Below are 17,290 nucleotides of genomic sequence, written 5' to 3' on the forward strand. Positions count from 1 at the left end.
AGTCATCGTAAAGGGTTTAAAAGTCTTTATTTGGATGTGTCCTCACAGTCGAGCACAGCTGTTGCAGCTGGCTGGCTGGCTGTGATATGTTTGGTCGCAGCGGTCAGCCACAACACATCATTCAGCAAGCTGAAATACACAAGACAGGGATGTTTATTAGCAACCACATACACAGTGTCATAGAGCTACTCATGACCACACTAGACATCACATGAGAGGGCTGTGTGAGGTCGTCTTCAACAGAGGATTACACCCAGTCTCTTCTAAGATTAGTCCATGTTATGAAGCCTGCTGGCTAATTTTGACAAATACTTCCAAAGGTCATACAATTCAGCAGCACACTGGTATGAAAGGCATTATGTGTTTAGTTTACTAACCTTGCTGCCTTGGTCACGGGTGCGAACCCGGAACTTGTTGACCTGCGTTTCGGCCATGTCAGCCCTCTCCTCTGCATCCTCCAGCTCATGCTGGAGCTTCCTGTACTTGGACAGGTTGGAGTTGGCCTGCTCCTCCTACAGAGAGAAAACCAAGAGCACAGTTCAGTTTACAATTATTTTTACACTATATGAACAACCGCAGCTTTGGTGAATGATGTGGTTAAGATGATCATTTATCTCTGACAGTACAATAACACTAAACTACTGACTCACCGCCTCTTCCGCCTGTCTCTTGTAACTCTTCAACTTGGCCTGCAGCTTGTCGATGAGGTCCTGCAGCCGGACCAGATTCTTCTTATCTTCCTCAGCCTGCACAAACAGCACAGGGCGGTCTGACATGCATTCAAATTGTACACCCGAGCATGCTCTGTGCAACCTGACTGGTGCTTTACCTGGTAGGAGAGCTCTTTGATTCTCCTCTCGTACTTGCGTACTCCCTTCTGATACTCTTGGCTCTTCTTTTGCTCAGAGTCCAGTTCATTCTCCAGTTCTTTGACCTACCAGCAAAAACAAGAAAATAACCAGTCCACTGTTAAAAATTACAAGCAAGTATGATCAGGTTTGACAGTGACTACATCAGCGTTTAATCTGTCTTGTCTCTCACCCTGGCCTCTAGCTTCTGGACCTGCTTCTTGCCGCCCTTGAGGGCAATCTGCTCAGCCTCGTCCAGACGCATCTGCAGATCCTTTATGGTCTGCTCCATATTCTTCTTCATCCTCTCCAGATGGGAGCTGGTGTCCTGCTCTTTCTTCAGCTCCTCTGCCATCATGGCTGCCTACAAATTGAGAAGATCAGTGTTAATCCCTGACTGGATTGGAAACAACAAGGCTAACAAATCTACCAGTTATCCGTTGTGTAAATTATATACTGTACATCATTCACTTTATATTTAGTTTATCACAGATCTTACATCAGTGATGGCCTTTTTGGCCTTCTCCTCTGCATTGTGGCACTCCTGCACTGCATCGTCCACCTCATTTGACAGCATGGACAGATCACTCTCCAGCTTCTTCTTCTGGTTGATCAATCCAGTGTTCTGGAGCGAAAAAGACATTTTCAACAATCCTCTCGGGATGAGAACGTCATTTCATCTTGTTTTTAATATAGTTTCTTTCATTTCATAAACTTGGAACCACAAGCTGGAATTCAGTGGAACCTTAACAAGCCATCAATAACAAGAACAAATACCCTAGAAACACTGTCTTTTGGAGAACTTTTTCAGATCATGACCACAAAGACTCGCTAGCTTGGAAAGCTAGCTTCATGCCCATTTACACAGAGCAAGCAACCATTCTTTGATAAGCTCATCTATTTAATTTAAGTGATTCATTCACCGTCAAAAGCACCGTGGAGTCTTTAAATTCATCCTCCTACCTGAGCGTGCAACAGGTTGACTCTCTCAGTGGCCTCCAGCAGCTCATGCTCAGCTAGCTTGCGTGCACGGTCGTTCTGCTCCAGCAGTGCCCTGAGCTCCTCCACCTCTGCAGCCAGCAGGGTGTTCCGGCGCTCCATCATTGCCGCCTGCTCCTTCAGCTCCTCATTCTGGTGAGCAGTGTCATCTAGCTCCAACTGAATATCCTGGGGTCACAGATTAATTAATTAATGAACATGTTGACAATGGAATTTGTTTCATGTATGAATCTGACAGAAAAGTCGATGGGCTGCGAGATTGACAGACCTTGATCTGAATCTGCAGGTTTCTCAGGAGTTTCTGGGACTCTGAGGCCTGCCTGTTGGCATGGCTCAGCTGCACCTCCATCTCATTCAGGTCACACTCCATCTTCTTCTTCAGGCGCAATGCCTCGTTGCGAGACTTGGCCTCGGCATCCAAGGTGGCCTGCATGGACTCCAGCGTTCTCTGGTGGCTACGGCTAGAAGGCGAAAGACGTCATGGAGAGAAAAATTAGGAGGATGCAGTTTTTATGTAGCGGTTGATAGAGAAAATCAAAGGTCTGCTGTAAGAAGGACAAAAAGAGTCATCACTGAATCTCACCGAAGGTTGTCGATTTCCTCATCCTTCTCAGCCAGCTTCCTGTCAACGTCCACCTTCATCTGGTTAAGCTCCAGCTGGATGCGGAGAGTTTTGCTTTCTTCATGCTCCAGAGTGCCCTGAGACAAACAGACAGTTAATGCTTAGAGATATTCTGTAGGTCATCTTGGTGAAAAAATATCCCAGACCACAAGAAGGAGGAAGCGAAAGAACTCAAACTGCTTACTTCAGCTTCCTCCAGGGCAGCTTGAATCTCGCTTTTCTCCATGTCCAGACCCTTCTTCATTTTCTCCAGCTCATGGATGGTTTTCGCTCCCTGACTGATTTGATCCGTCAGGTCAGCGATCTCCTCTGGGGGAGCAGCAGATAACTAGTTAATATTTTGTGAAAGGTCAATGTAAAACCAATAATCCATTCTAATCCAGCCTCGTAACAGCGTATTTAAGATGTGAGCTATGACGACAGGTACCTTGGAGGTTCTTGTTCTCCCTCTTGATGGTCTCCAGATGATCCAGAGCCTCCTCGTAGGAGTTCTTCAGTTTGAAGAGGTCGGTGCTCAGGCCACGAGACTCTTTTTGAGAGGTCTCCAGCTCTGACTGACACTCTTCATACTTCTGTCTCCACTCAGCCAGCACCTGGAGGAAACAAGGAAAACTCAAGTCATGAATTGGCCTTGCAGCACATGGTACCAGAACCTATTTCGAACAAGACAGATTCACAAATATACAATTATTCATCTGATTAAGACATTAAAGGCAATCATCTGTACTGCCATCTGCTGATACCTTGTCAAAGTTGCGTTGCTTCTTGTCCAGGGCAGTAGCTGCAGCATTGGCGCGTTCCAGGTCAATGACCAGGTCCTCGATCTCTGTCTGGAGTCGATGTTTAGTCTTCTCCAGGGAGGAACACTTGGCGTTGGAAGCCTCCACGGTCTCTTCAGCCTCCTGCAGACGTGTAACCAGCTTCTTCCTAATAAGAACCAAGCACATTTAGCGTTTGTGCATTCAAACGGTCTGCCATCTGATTCTGTAAATTAGAAAGACATCTCACTCACTTGGCTTCCTCCAGCTCCTCAGTCCTCACGATGGCGTCAGTCTCGTACTTCGTCCTCCACTGAGCCACCTCGGCGTTGGCCTTGGATAGAGCTCTCTGCAGCTCAGCCTTGGCTTCCTGCTCCTCTTCGTACTGCTCTCTCAGGAGATCACAGTCATGTCGAGATGACTGCAGCGCATGGGCCAGGGCGCTCTTAGACTGGAGACCAATCATAAAGATGAAGATCAGTTAGGACTGGATGAAATTTGAATTTCTGCAGAGGTAGCTACCAGTTTTATAGACAACAGCCATTGATGCACTGATGAGGAGCTGACCTTATTCTCCTCCTCCAGCTGTTTCTTGAGCTCCTCAACATTCTGGCTGAAGGAGTTCTTGGCACGCTGGAGCTGGGAGACCATGGCTTCCCGCTCTTCAAGCTTCCTGCTCACTTCACCTACATGGGAAGGAGAAATCGATATCTTTGTTACTAACTGGTTTGTGAAATGTTTGTGAGATTTATAATAAAATGAAAGCTCCTTACCACTCTCAGCCTGAACACGGGCCCTTTGGGTGTTGGTTTCGTTGAGCTGCCTCTGGAGCTCATCCGCCCTGGCTTTAGCCTCGTTCATTTGGTCTTCATAGAGACGACACATCTTCTCTGAAGTGCCCTGCAGACAAGAGAAGGACATTTTTGAGGGTTTGATCCATTTTGGTCCCATACTAGTTTAAGTCTTTCAGTTTGTTTTTCTACATCTTTCCATCTACCTTGCCCTTTGAGAGCTGCTCCACAGTCGAGGCCAGATCGTCAACCTCCATCTTGGCCTCGCTCCTCTCCTTCTCCAGCTTCTGCTTGACTCGCTGCAGGCTGTCAATCTGCTCACTCAGCTCTGCAACGCTGTCAGCATGCTTCTTCCGCAAGGCTGCCGTGGTGGCCTCGTGGTGCAGCATGGCTTCCTCCAGGTCTCTCCGCAGCTTCAGGTAATCTGACTCTCTCTTCTTGTTCATCTCGATCTGGGCAGAGGTGGCCCCACCAGCCTCCTCCAGGCGCTCACTCAGCTCTTCCAGCTCACGAGCCACATCAGCACGCTGCTTCTCCACTTTGGCCCTTAAGGCGCGGTCGGCATCCAGCTCCTCTTCCAGCTCCTCTGTACGAGCCTGGGGGAAAGCAACAGTCAGTTACTTTGTCAAAGTCATGTTTTGTTTTTTAACTTCTCTATAAGAGGTTACGAGACTAGTGTGTACCTGTAGCTCCTTCATCTTCTTCTGGAGCTGATTGACCAGGGCTTGCTCGTCTTCAATCCGTGAGCCCATCTCATTCATTTCAAAGTCTTTTCTGGTAGGAAACATTTAGCGATGAATATTAATCATCAAATCTTAATAGCAAGGTAATGTTTCCTTGTGAATAAATGAACATTCTCACTTCTTCAGCTTCTCTTCAAGTTGCTGCTTGTCATTCTCCAAGTCCATAACAGACTCCAGGGAGAGTTTTAGATCTCCCTCCAGTTTGCGTTTGACCCGTTCCAGGTCCATACGCAGCTTCTTCTCCTGTTCCAGTGAGCCCTCCAGCTGATTCACAGTGGAAAGATTGAAACATGTTACACTGTGTGTGTTTGATATACCACCGCCTGTGGTCCAAATGATACAACAGTATATATATTTTTTAGCTTTTTTAGGCAATACACTCACATCATCTACTTGTTGCTCCAGCTTTGCCTTGGCTTTGGTCAGAGTGTTGACTTTGTCTTCCTCTGCTTGCAGGTCGTCCAGAGTCTGCTGATGAGCCTCCTGGAGAGCCTTCCTCTCTTTGGTCAGCTTCAGTATTGTTTCATCCAGAGCTGCCATTTCTTCAATCAGGTTCTTCACCTGCGAGACAGAGAAGGAAAATATATTACATATGTGCAGTGGCTCTTTCTGTGGACTCTTGATGCCATCTAGAGGAAACTCCCTGCTCTCCTTCTCCAATTCCCTTACCTTGTTCTCAATGGCATGTTTCTCCTTTTCCACTTTAGCCAGAGTTATCTCCAGATCGTCAATATCTTTCTTCAGCTCAGCGCACTCGTCCTCCAGCTTGCGCTTCTTGGCGAGCACATTAGAGCTCATCTCCTCCTCGTCCTCCAGCCTCTCCAAGATTTCTTTTACTTTGGCCTCCAGCTGGATTTTAGTTTTGATGAGCAGGTCACACCGGTCCTCTGCATCTGCCAGATTGTCCTGCTCCTACAGGAGAAAGGAGAGATGTGTTCAGTGCATTCCCACCGACTACAATATCTGTGCCACAGTGAGGAACAGCCACTTACCGCCTGCAATTGCAAAGAGAGGTCATTCTTCTCTTGGATCAGGCTGACCTGCCTCTCCTCCAGCTCTTTGCGCTTGGCCTCAGATTTCTCCAGGGCCTCCTTCAGTTTGGCCAGCTCCTCCTTCAGAGCAGCCAGCTCTTTCTCCGTGGTGGCGCTCCTCAGTAAAGGCTTGATTTTAAAGAAGAGCTTCATCCAGGGCCAGTGCTTGACAGCGTTGAAGGCCCGGATGTTATACTGGATGATCATCAGAGCCTCCCTGAAAACAGGACGAAATCAAAGGGAAGAATGAGATTTTTTTCTTGTCAGATTGAAAACAAAGCACAGAAACCAGTGGTTCCCAACCAGGTACCATATATGTACCCCAGGGGTTGTCTCCATTATTGAAAAGATTGGGGGAGTATCTAATTGGAAAAAAAAGGTACTATGATCAAATTTAAGAATATTTATACACATCTGATGTCAGCTGAAACACCTGAACGCTGCAGTTTAGGATTGAGTGTGTGTGAGAAGTAGTTAAAAAGTGAGCAGAGAGGTCAAAACAGTAAGCTTTCTAGAAATTACCAAAAGTGATGGATAAATGGTTGAAATATTTAGATAAAAGTAACAGATAAACGGTTGAAATAGTTGGATAAACACCATATTAACTAAATACCTGTACCTATGAAGCAATGGTTGAAGTAGTTAGCTATGGTAACTGATAAATAGTTTATATTTTAACTATAAACAACTTGAGCTCATGTGACGGGGCTGTGGGGGCACATTGGATGTAGACAACATGGTGCGTTTAAAGCAGTAGAAGTGAAGTTCAGATCAAGTAAAGAGAGGAAGGTCAAAAAGATTTATCCGGGAGTTCCCCGTCTATTTATTTAGTGACTTCTCCTTGGTGCTTAATTTTTGGCACTAATCCTGCACCCATCCAGTCTCTTGTGTCTAATCATACACTGAGGGATGCGACATGAAATCATACACCTAATGCCGCTTTTGATGTTTCATGGCTGTGACCAAACGGGGTTACCAGATTGATTTAGTCTCAGTAGAATGGCGTCTCACAGCCCTAAATATGGACCCAGAGTAGACCGGTCAAGGACTTCCTGTCACTGTTTACAGGATGAGTTTGAGTGAGTGTGCACACGCCGGGATGGGAGGTGACTGAAGGAGGGTGGGGGGAGCTGATTGCATTTTTGACATGACTCCATGCTGGGTGCCTCTCAAAGGTGAGTGTCCGTGTTTATTTAGAAACTAAAGCCCTCTGTCCAACGGCCGACTTAAATCCTCTGTCACCCGCCACATATCCCACCAATGCACTCACTTAGAAGTACAGGCGCCGCGGACAAAAGGGGCCAGGGGCCATGAGGCACGGAGGGGGCCGTGGGTTGTATTTTTAGGGAGGGCCCGAGCAGCTGCCACTTGACACATGTCGCCACCTGGCTCTGAGGACACCGTCAGCATTGTTTAATTTAGAGAGAGTGGATGGAGAGAATAGCCGAAGACCTGAAACATGGGTTTGCGTGTGTGTATGTGTGTGTGTGTGTGTGTGTGTGTGTGTGTGTGTGTGTGTGTGTGAGGGTGGGATGGAGCCCTTATTAACAGTATGGCCACACACATGCCTGGTAACCATACAAGGGCAAGCACACGCCTCACACACGCCGATAACACTGCCCTTGCATGCCACACATACTAGAGCGAGGGAGTGAACACTAAGGTATAGTGTATCACAAGCTGAAAGGCTCGCGGCTGATCGTGTTGCTATTGAACCTGTTCAGAGGAGCAACTGTTGAGGGAGGTCTTTTTTATATACCATGTCTTCACCTTCCTGTGAGGTATTAAGTTCAAAGGCTCTCGTGTGCCTATGAATATATTCTATATCCACTCAGGTTCATAAAAAAAAGATTTTGTGCACAAAACTGAAAGTCACTGCAGTGTTTTTACCTCCTTTCCGTCATCCTCTGCAGCTCCAGCCTCATGATTTTGCCACGAGCGGCTGCCTGCAGCAACGTCAGGACTTTGGCTAAACGCTCGTCCCTCAGCTCCTCGAGGTAACCCAGCAGGCCCGCCTTGAAGAACACCTACATGACACGAGGAATGAAACAATGACCTAACCAAAAATAACACGATAAATAAATAAATAAATATGTGGGAACTGAAAATCGATCATATCATTTTCAGAGAAGATTTTTGGTAACACTTTATAATAACTATCATTAATAAATGTAGTTGATTAAACTTTAGTTAAATGTTATTTCACTGTTAACAATGACATGCTTTATAAACCATTTATTAAGCAACATCAGTTGCAACTGTATAATGGCCATCTAAATAATGTTTATGGATAAACTACACAGTATTTATTAATCATTTACAAAGTATTATAAACATCAGTTGTAACTTTAAAGTAAACAATTGCTTAATAAATAGTTTACAAAGCATTTTATTGTTAACAGCGAAATGACTATTAAAAATAGTTTAATTAAGCATAAATGTATCATTTATTGATGGTTATTATAAAGTCCCCCTCCAGTCAAAAATGTGTTTGTCTTCTTGTTCCTACAGTTGAATGTTTGAGCTTCACTCTGTACAATGACGTATGTGCAGAGTTTGACTCTAGAAGGCTGTTTTCACATTCAGGGCTGAAAGTGTTAATTTTCTCTGTGCTCCTTGAAAATCTGATTTTTACAGGCGGACCTATGAGCATGATATGTGACATCACAAATAGTTTGAAAGCCAATCGTGATCAAATATTCAGCGTAGAGAGAGATGAGATGAGAGATGAGTGTGACGTGGAACACTGAGAATGGACTTGAGGTAGAAGGAACAGGTGCCATTTTATATGCAAGCCTTAGTACATGTGTGGAGGTGAGCTTCACATTTACTATCACATGTTAATTAAAAAAAATACCATCACACTATGTTTTCATTTTTTAAATAACTTTTAATAACCATATAGGGCATTCTTGTTGATTATTTTTCCATTCACACCTCTGCATCACACAAGCTGCCCCCTCGTACCTTTGTGTGTCCGAATCTATACTGGTTGTGGTCGACATCCAGGGAGGCCAAGAGTTTCTCTGCAGCTTTCCTGCTGTCCACGAACTTATCATCTGGGATGGCATGGGGGTTCAGGATGCGGTAGCTGAATAAATGAACAAAAGTGTCTTTCAGGACTGATTCAAAGTCGATCTCATGATATCCAAAGAGTGATCTGAACGTGATCTGTACCGCTGTTTGAATTCTGCGTAGAGGATGCGGTTGGGGAATCCCTTCCTGCAGATTCGGATGCCTTCTAGCACACCGTTACACCGCAGCTGGTGCAGCACCATGAATGGATCCATGATCCCTGTGCAGAACAGGTTTCAAAAATGAGACAGGTTCCATTTGTTTATCTCCTGATGATGTGATATTGTGCCGTGTGTTACCTGGAGTCTTGGTCTCATTAGGGATGATGCAGCGGACAAAGTGAGGCTGGGTGCTGCGGAGGTTGGTCATCAGCTTATTCAGATTTTCCTGAAGGAAGGAGAAAAAGTTAAATAAGTAAATAAAAATGAGGATTCTACAATTAGTGCAAAAAACAACAATAACCTCCTGATGGACTTTGTGCTCCTCTCATGTGAAATCGCTGACGTAAAGGCGAGAGGAGCCAGCACAGACTTAAAGTGATGTTCATGTGATCATTGCCCTAAACATCACTGCAAGTCTTAACTGCCTCCGTCCCAGCTGTCCAGTGATGCCCACAATGTCTCACAGCACACAAAACATTGAAGATATTTGGAATAACCTCAGTCTACATGTGATGGACCATTTAACCCTGCAGTGTCCGTCTCACCTTGTGAAGCTGAGACACGGTCTGGAACGAGGCTGCCTTCTTCCTCTTTTCCTTGAGGCCAGGCTTTGGGTCGGATACTGTAAAGGAATAAGCAGAGTGATTCATCTGACTGCTTTAAAATGTCACCTTTATGATATAGTCCTCTGTTTGCTCTACCTGAGTCTGAGCTGACATAATTCTCGTACAGCGAAGCTAGCAGCTTGTTGGACGACTTCTGGAAACACGCCACCACTGTCTCATTCAGCGGGTCTTTATTTTTATCCAGCCAGCCAAAGATGTTATACGGTACCTGAAAAAAACACATGGATGAATTGAATTCTTGACTTCTGAACGTGAGGATTAATATTGTGAGACTGTCTTAGGGCTTCAGTGAGAGCGCACTTACCACGCCGGCATAGTGCACCAGCTCAAAGTGGGCCTCGTACTTGCGCTTCTTGTCTGGCCTCGGTTTGAGGAAATTAGGCGACTTGCCGATGTGATTGTCATACATCTTAGCCTTGAAGCTGCTGTCTGTCGCCTTTGGGAACATGCACTCCTCTTCAAGGATGGACATGATGCCCATCGGCTGGAGCGAGAGCAGAGTGTCAGTCGAATATTTATGATTGGCCTTTATCCATTGTGGGGATAACCCTTTACTTACCTTTTCGATTAGATCAATGCAAGCTTGAAGGTCCAGTCCGAAGTCAATGAAGGTCCACTCGATGCCCTCCCTCTTGTACTCCTCTTGCTCCAGGATGAACATGTGGTGGTTGAAGAACTGTTGCAGTTTCTCGTTTGTGAAGTTGATGCACAGCTGCTCGAAGCTGTTGAGCTGCAATGAAACGGGAACAGGTGTTCAGAGCGAGCATTAAAAGAGAGCAGCATGAAAAACATGAGAACATGGCACGGAGATTCATCCTGCAGCATAAATCACAACAGGATGAAAAGTTGAGGCACAGAACACAGAAGCAGAAAACCAGTTGGATGGTACTAGTTTTCAGTAAAGACATGTTTAATATCAAATAGCTGCAGTGTGGAACAACTTACTTCAAAGATCTCAAACCCAGCGATGTCGAGGACTCCTATGAAGTACTGGCGAGGCAGGGAGGTGTACAGGGTCCGGTTGATCCGTCCCACGAGCCATTTGAACATGCGGTCATATGTGGCTTTGGCCAGAGCACCGACGGCATAGTTTACCTACCGCACCCACGCACAAACACACACATACACACAAGTAATACAGCTGTCATTCACATGGGTAGCCTCTGTTGCTTAGATACCAGTTTCTAGAGTGTGTGGAGTGGAGAGTGTATTGATCGACTGAGGATTAAGAAGCTGCCCCTCATCAGCATAGTCGTCCAGGAGACTGAAGAGAAGCTGAACACACTGATTTTGTTCCTTCATACTGCAGCTCTGCTTTTATTTTCCTCATTTTTCACTTAATATTTCAAACACAACACACAAAATATATTGTTGAAGTGTTGAAACAAAACACGCACGGTAGACGTTTTATCTCCTCACCTGTTCGACATTCTGTCCCTTCACCACATACTCATTCCCCACTTTTACTCTCGGGTGGAGGAGGCCCTTGATGAGGTCTGCTGAACTGACCCCCATCAGGTATGAGGCCTTGTCTGCACCTGTCGGCCAAACATTAGAAACATTACAATCTTGCTTTTAAATCAAGTGATTATTTTGTGCCAAATGTCTCATTACTCGCTCTCACTTTCAGTGCCGTCGGCCTCCGCCTGCTCCTCGCGCTGCTTCTGCTTGAACCTCATGTTGCCAAAGTGCATGATGGCCCCGACTATTTTATAGCAGCCATACTTCTCATCAGGCATGAAGCCGAGGATGTCCATGGCATGCTGTGAAGACGCCGAAAAATCTAATCAATGCGCTGTGTTCAAATGCAGCTGAGGGTCTTTCCATGTGGGGAAAATAAAAGCTCTTACATCAGTGGCCATCAGCTCCTGTCCGTCATCCATGTTCTCCACAGTGGTCACGCCCTGAGAGCAGAAGTGGTAGTCGTACGGGTTGGAGGACACCAGCAGCATGTCTGGAACAAAGAGGATTTTTTAAGGATCATGTCACGGTCCTATCAGCAGTACGTAATAAAATATCCGAAGCAGCGGGACTGACTAACCGAACAGTTCTGGTTTCTTCTGCGACATGATCTGGTAGTAGATGTGGTAGCTCCTCTCACCGGGCTGCTGAAATATCACTCTGGATTTTTCCAGAAGATCTGAAGGACAGAAAGAAGAGAAACATGTTCATGTGAGTCATGAAACAAGAAGAGAAAAACATGATGAGCACTGTGTTTAACTTACATATATCAATATCAGCTGAGGCTAGTTTGCCAGTCGGTCCAAAGTGGATCCTGATGAACTTGCCCTGTGGGAAAATGATGTAAAAAACTATGAAATTCTCCAGAAATCAACCAACAAATACTCCATATGAATGTTTATACAATATATTATCTATAGGCAGTGGTGGAAAGTAAAGTACTTTTATCAAGTATGGAAGTTAAGTACAATTTTGAGTATTTCCATTTTCTACTACTTTATGTTTCTAATCCACTACAATTCAGAGTATTATTTACCCCACTATATTTTTTAAACAACTTAAGTTACTCATTACTTTGCAGAATTAGTTGAATGATACAAAATGTAATCAACAAATAAATTATGTGACTATGAAATGACTACCCATCACGTGTACAGTATGTAACCTGTAACCATTAGGGGGCTCTCCAACAAAACAAATCAAGGATATTTTCCGCTCAGAGCCAGAGCCTGCCCGCTAGATAAACACAGGAGTCACATTGATTCTGCTCTGATCCGGATTATAAAGTGGATTTATCTTCACTCCTGTTTATCAACCTGACTGCAGCAGCGATCCGCTACATTGTCGAGTGTTCATGCACTGTAATGTTGACTGCAGACTGGAGCTGGAGGGGAAATGTATTTTACTTCATGAGCGTAATATTACAGAGAGGATAGGGGAAAAGGAGAGAGAGAGAACCAGGGTCTCTGGTGAGTGCTGAATTGGTGTGTGCTGTTGCGTTTTAACTTTAGCTTAAGGCTAATATACAGTAAAGTAATCGGCTCGTTGTTGGCTGAGTAACCTGAAAAAACCCACAAATGATCGCTTTGTTGGTGGTAACAAACCATGAACAACCACCACTGCTGATGAAAATCTACTTGACGTGACTCCGGCATAAATTTTCACAAAAATTGAGGTAATGTTTTAAAGTTTTATTCGAGTTTAAGTCTCGTTCGCTGAATTCTCTATCCTTGAAGTAGCGATGGGCAACAGTAAATAGTATAATAATAGTATAATAATAGTAAAATAGTCATATACGTTACAATGAAAATGCCTTTTCCTGCATAATTTTCATTTTGAAACTTTGTTTACTAATTTTGTACTTCCTCCCCCTCTGTCTGTCTACAGGATTTTTTTAGATACTCACAAAACGGGATGAGTTGTCATTCCTCAGCGTCTTGGCATTACCAAACGCCTCCATGGCGGGGTTCGCCTCAATGATCTGATCCTCCAGAGTCCCCTGGGAGAGAAAAGTAAAATGTAATAACGCCACATTATTTTTAATGTGACCATTTTATTTGAAATCATTGTTAAAAATAATGTGGCTGCATTATTTTTTCTGCAACTACAACTCACCCCTGTTTTAGTGGCAGGACCTTGCTGCAAAAGAAAGCAAGTGAGAAGCTTGTGAGTGTCGTATCATTTAAAGCACGACTGAAAAATGATTCACAACCAAAGGGGAACATCAGAACCAACCGGAAAATTAGAGACTGATTGTTAAAGCTGTGATAAAAAAACAATGGCCACCTTGTTTTATATGATGGAGTGTGGTGAACGCAGGGGACAAAAAGGTAGGAAAAATGAAGAGAAAACAACACAGAAAAGTCAAAAGCAAAACTCAAAGCAAAGGGAAAGATAAAAAGAAAAAGTGAAAAGACATGGGAAGGAGAAAAGAAAAATAGTTTAAAAAATCAATAAGGAAGTGGCTGAAAGGGCAACACACATGAGGGTGAAGACATGAATGTAATCAGTTCTCACATTCACCATTCTGACAGTGAGGAAAATGTATGGGAACTGTTTAATACACTGAAGGATTCCTGGGACCAAAGAAAAAATGAAGAAAATAAAAATAAAATACAGCAAAAAAAAAAAAAAAAAAAAGCTGGGAAACAAAAATAGGGGTTGCCACATCAGCCTTACTCCTTTTTTGGCAGGGTTGTCCCCAAGAGCTGCCACAATGGCAAAATACTGAATGACACGTTTCGTGTTGACAGTTTTGCCAGCACCGGATTCTCCGCTATAGGAGTGTGAAACAATAACAAAGTGTACATACATACAACAGGTAAAAACTGGGCACAAAACTGGCAAAGGTGGTGTAAATCAAAATCATGACACTCAAAAAAAGTGAGGGACAGATTTCAGTAAAAAGAGGAAAAAAGATCAAATCTTTAAAGGTGGCTGTGTGTGAATGTCTACATGTTATATGACTAATTATACAGTCGTAACTGTCTGCTTATTTTAAATAAGTGACTTGAAAAAAGACATTTTGTGACATTTTCAATTTGATACTTACGTGATGAGCATGGACTGGTTCTCACGATCTGATGAAGACAAAACAACACAAGGCATATGATGAGTGTGTGGGTTTATATTTGGTGTCAGTGCTTGTGTGTACTTCATGTTGTTACAATACTTTGGTGTATAAGAACACTCACTGCGCAGCATGTCGTTATATGCGCTATCTGCGATGGAGTAGATGTGCGGCGGCGCCTCAGAGCGGCGTTTGCCTTTGTAGGCGGCGACCACAGGGGCTGTGTAGACGGGCAGCCATTTATATGGATTCACCGTCACACAGAAGAGCCCGGAGTAGGTCTGAGGAAACAGGAGAGGCTTAATACATTTTATTCTTTTTATTTGTATTTATTTATATTGGCATTTTACTTTTTTGCATCTTTCATCTTGCTTTGACTTTATCTTTTTAATATCTTTTGTATTATTATTTCTTAGGCCTTTTGGTGGATTTATTTGACAGGACAGGTGAAGAGTGGCAGGAAACGGGGAGAGAGAGAGAGAGAGAGAGAGAAGGGACAACGGGCAGCGACGGGCCACTCACTGGAATTGAACCCCGGCAGCGGCTGCGTGGACTCGCTGTACCTGGGGCGCACACTCTACCAATCGTGCTATTGGGACGCTCTGTTTTAATTTGTCCTAACTTGTCCTACTCTGTTTGACCTGATTGTTGCCTTCTGAGTATCTTGCTTTTTTTCTTGCCCAACTTCACATCTCTGTTTGGGGTACTATTTAAAGTAATTATTATTATTATTACTACTACTACAACAATGACTACTACTACTACAACACTCTCTGATGCATCGCCCATAGCCTAAATGAGCAGTTCTGCTTCTCTCTGGTTGACATTACTCAAAGTGTAATTCAATCTGGATAATCATGCCTCTAAAGGGAACATGGAAACATGTGAGAGGGGATGTACTCACATAGATCATCCACGCAGCGTAGCGTCTACGCAGGTTGAACAGCACAGAGGCCTCGTTGAGGTGCGTCAGCATGGCCATGTCTTCAATCATGTCATACTTAGGAGGGTTCATCTGCTGGATGTCACCGTCCTTCACGGTCAGAGTCTGAAGAGATGGACGCAGGCAGACATGAGGAAGATGTGGCTTATAGTTGAGGTTTTTCCATTCATCACTGCAGATGAAGCAATGATCACTCACCTTCCCATCTTTGGTTTCAACAGTGACTTTGCCACCGCTGATCTCCTTGATCTCAATCTCGATGTACGCCTCTTTTTCATCAGGGACCCAGGCTCGCTTCTTACCTAAAGGAAGAGCAGAGGGTGTGCACTGAGTGGAAACTCTCCATGACACAAATGTTGGCAGAGATAATAAAAACAAAAGGAAACATATTGCTTCAAATCATCACGAAAAAAAGCAGAATTACACAATGGCAGAAACATTTATGCAAACAGGTGAGTTATTCAAGTTAGAAATATTTATCTCAGCAAATGTGATATCAGGAAAGCCATTTTAAAACTTTATTTAAATTTTAAAAAAGCACATTTCAAAAACCAAAGATACAAAAAAAACTGTTTATGTTTATGTAACATTTTATTTTCAAAAACAGTTTGGTAACATTGTTTCATCTGTATCTTTAAGTCATGTCATTTATACATCGTTTGATACACACTGCACATTAACACTGTTAATGTCTTTAATAACAACAAATGAAAGCGCAGTGACGTTGTGCGTAATCGTACACCATCCGCTAAATTGTTTGCCTTATTCAAAAACAGATATTAATTTAATATTGAATCAAAACTGAATTAATTTACGATATGAGTATATCTAATGTTATTCGCCCTTTAAGGTCCCTCATTCGGCCTACCGTCAAAAGCGATGGTCTGCGCCGCCAGCAGCTCCAGGTCAGTCTTGCGTAAAAACGGTGCAGCCTCTCCGAACTCCTTCGTGTCAAACCGCGACATGCTGGCAACTCCTCGCCGGTCCCAGAAACCAGAGAGACGGACGAGGTGATGAACTCCTTTGGTAAGAAAACAAAGCTTTTCGTTAGAGTCGTTAAAGCTGTTTCTGTCACTTCAGTCTTCCGCTACTGATGAAAACGCGAAATCACCGCTCGTGCGTTAAGAGCGCAAATCCAACTTCACCAAATGAGAAGGGAAATAAAGAAACGTGTAGCGCGTGAAGTGACACGTGCCAGGGATGGTAAACAGTATCACTACACTTCTGTAAGTGAAATTACTTCTCTTCGAGAGGTTTAAAGGGCGGCCAGCCCGCGCGTAAAGTGCGTAACAAACGACCTACCAAACAAAGGCACAAAGTTGTCCACCCACTGACCTCAGGACGACCACAACGAAATAACAGCGTGCTGCGATGTGCCCTCCTTTATACTGTGTTCCTCAAGGTCACGGTCAGTGCACATTTGTCCCTCATTAGCATATGCCACCTCCTCCGACGCCCATTGGTGCTGAGCGCCTGTCTCAATTGACACAAAAGGAAAGCTACGTTTTTGTCATTGCGTTAAACCCAAGCCGGCTATTTTTGTATCCCAGTTATTTTGTGCACTGTACACACTGCGAGGGAGTGGGAGAGAGTTGCATGAAGAGCATCCCTGTATGGGGGGAATGTTTTCACTCTGTGGGGTTTTGAAGGGCAGGGCATCATTGCCTCACAGGACAGTGACATGTGTCCACATTTAAGAGACTATCATCAGAGGAAAAACAGCAAGTACATGCACAGAATATGAAAAGGACATTAAGTCACAGTGCGAGTACATATCTATAATTTGAAGTGTACTCCTCTGAGCTCATGTTGCCCTTAAGTAATAGCCCTGCAGCTTTTGTGTTGTTAAGTGCCAACAGAGATGTTTGCTATTGTGTGTGGCCACAGAGGATGCAACCTTAGAAGAGATTATTTCAGGAGCGGTGTGGCATTAAACATGCTACTATAAATACACAACATTATATTAATAGAGAGAAACATGGCGCGTGGCTCCGGCCACACAATAAAGTCCCTCACTTGAATTTAAAAGTGATAAAACATGAGCGACGAAGTTATGTGAGGTAAGATTTAAAACGCCATTTTAATTTGATTTAAGTTTTCTCCGACGCAGCAGCCAGCATTATCTGGAGCTCCAGCGCCTCGGGCCTCAGATGAAAACATGA

General features: G+C 44.1%; 1 protein-coding gene across 1 annotated transcript; it reads right to left on the reverse strand.

Moving 5' to 3' along the window:
• Nucleotides 1-8: 8 nt before the first annotated feature.
• On the reverse strand, nucleotides 9-16,503 carry myh7ba (myosin, heavy chain 7B, cardiac muscle, beta a). Its single transcript, XM_084348334.1, has 43 exons — nucleotides 16,464-16,503; nucleotides 15,997-16,149; nucleotides 15,327-15,430; nucleotides 15,090-15,233; nucleotides 14,310-14,466; nucleotides 14,168-14,195; nucleotides 13,795-13,891; nucleotides 13,022-13,114; nucleotides 11,880-11,943; nucleotides 11,696-11,794; nucleotides 11,505-11,608; nucleotides 11,279-11,417; nucleotides 11,074-11,192; nucleotides 10,600-10,749; nucleotides 10,214-10,384; nucleotides 9,959-10,138; nucleotides 9,730-9,862; nucleotides 9,574-9,650; nucleotides 9,167-9,254; nucleotides 8,970-9,087; nucleotides 8,760-8,883; nucleotides 7,683-7,819; nucleotides 5,754-6,009; nucleotides 5,431-5,673; nucleotides 5,146-5,322; nucleotides 4,880-5,025; nucleotides 4,702-4,792; nucleotides 4,225-4,614; nucleotides 4,001-4,127; nucleotides 3,795-3,913; nucleotides 3,482-3,678; nucleotides 3,213-3,396; nucleotides 2,897-3,062; nucleotides 2,654-2,778; nucleotides 2,431-2,546; nucleotides 2,116-2,308; nucleotides 1,812-2,015; nucleotides 1,348-1,473; nucleotides 1,042-1,212; nucleotides 830-934; nucleotides 651-746; nucleotides 378-512; nucleotides 9-129 (listed from the first exon to the last, which is right to left on the reverse strand). The coding sequence occupies exons 2-43, from the start codon at nucleotides 16,091-16,093 to the stop codon at nucleotides 118-120; spliced, it is 5,802 nt and encodes a 1,933-aa protein (XP_084204460.1). The 5' UTR covers nucleotides 16,094-16,149; nucleotides 16,464-16,503; the 3' UTR covers nucleotides 9-117.
• Nucleotides 16,504-17,290: the final 787 nt, after the last annotated feature.

The sequence above is a fragment of the Pagrus pagrus genome (assembly GCF_965226575.1).
Source record: "Pagrus pagrus genome assembly, chromosome: 3".
Taxonomy (NCBI): domain Eukaryota; kingdom Metazoa; phylum Chordata; class Actinopteri; order Spariformes; family Sparidae; genus Pagrus; species Pagrus pagrus.

Excerpts from the sequence above, each read along its gene's own strand:
- myh7ba (XM_084348334.1), bottom strand. The coding sequence starts at position 16,093 with ATGTCGCGGTTTGACACGAAGGAGTTCGGAGAGGCTGCACCGTTTTTA. Across the intron at positions 15,431-15,996 it reads GCAGACCATCGCTTTTGACG|GTAAGAAGCGAGCCTGGGTC; the intron begins GTAGGCCGAATG and ends CTCTTCCTTTAG. Across the intron at positions 2,309-2,430 it reads GAGGAAATCGACAACCTTCG|CCGTAGCCACCAGAGAACGC; the intron begins GTGAGATTCAGT and ends TTCGCCTTCTAG.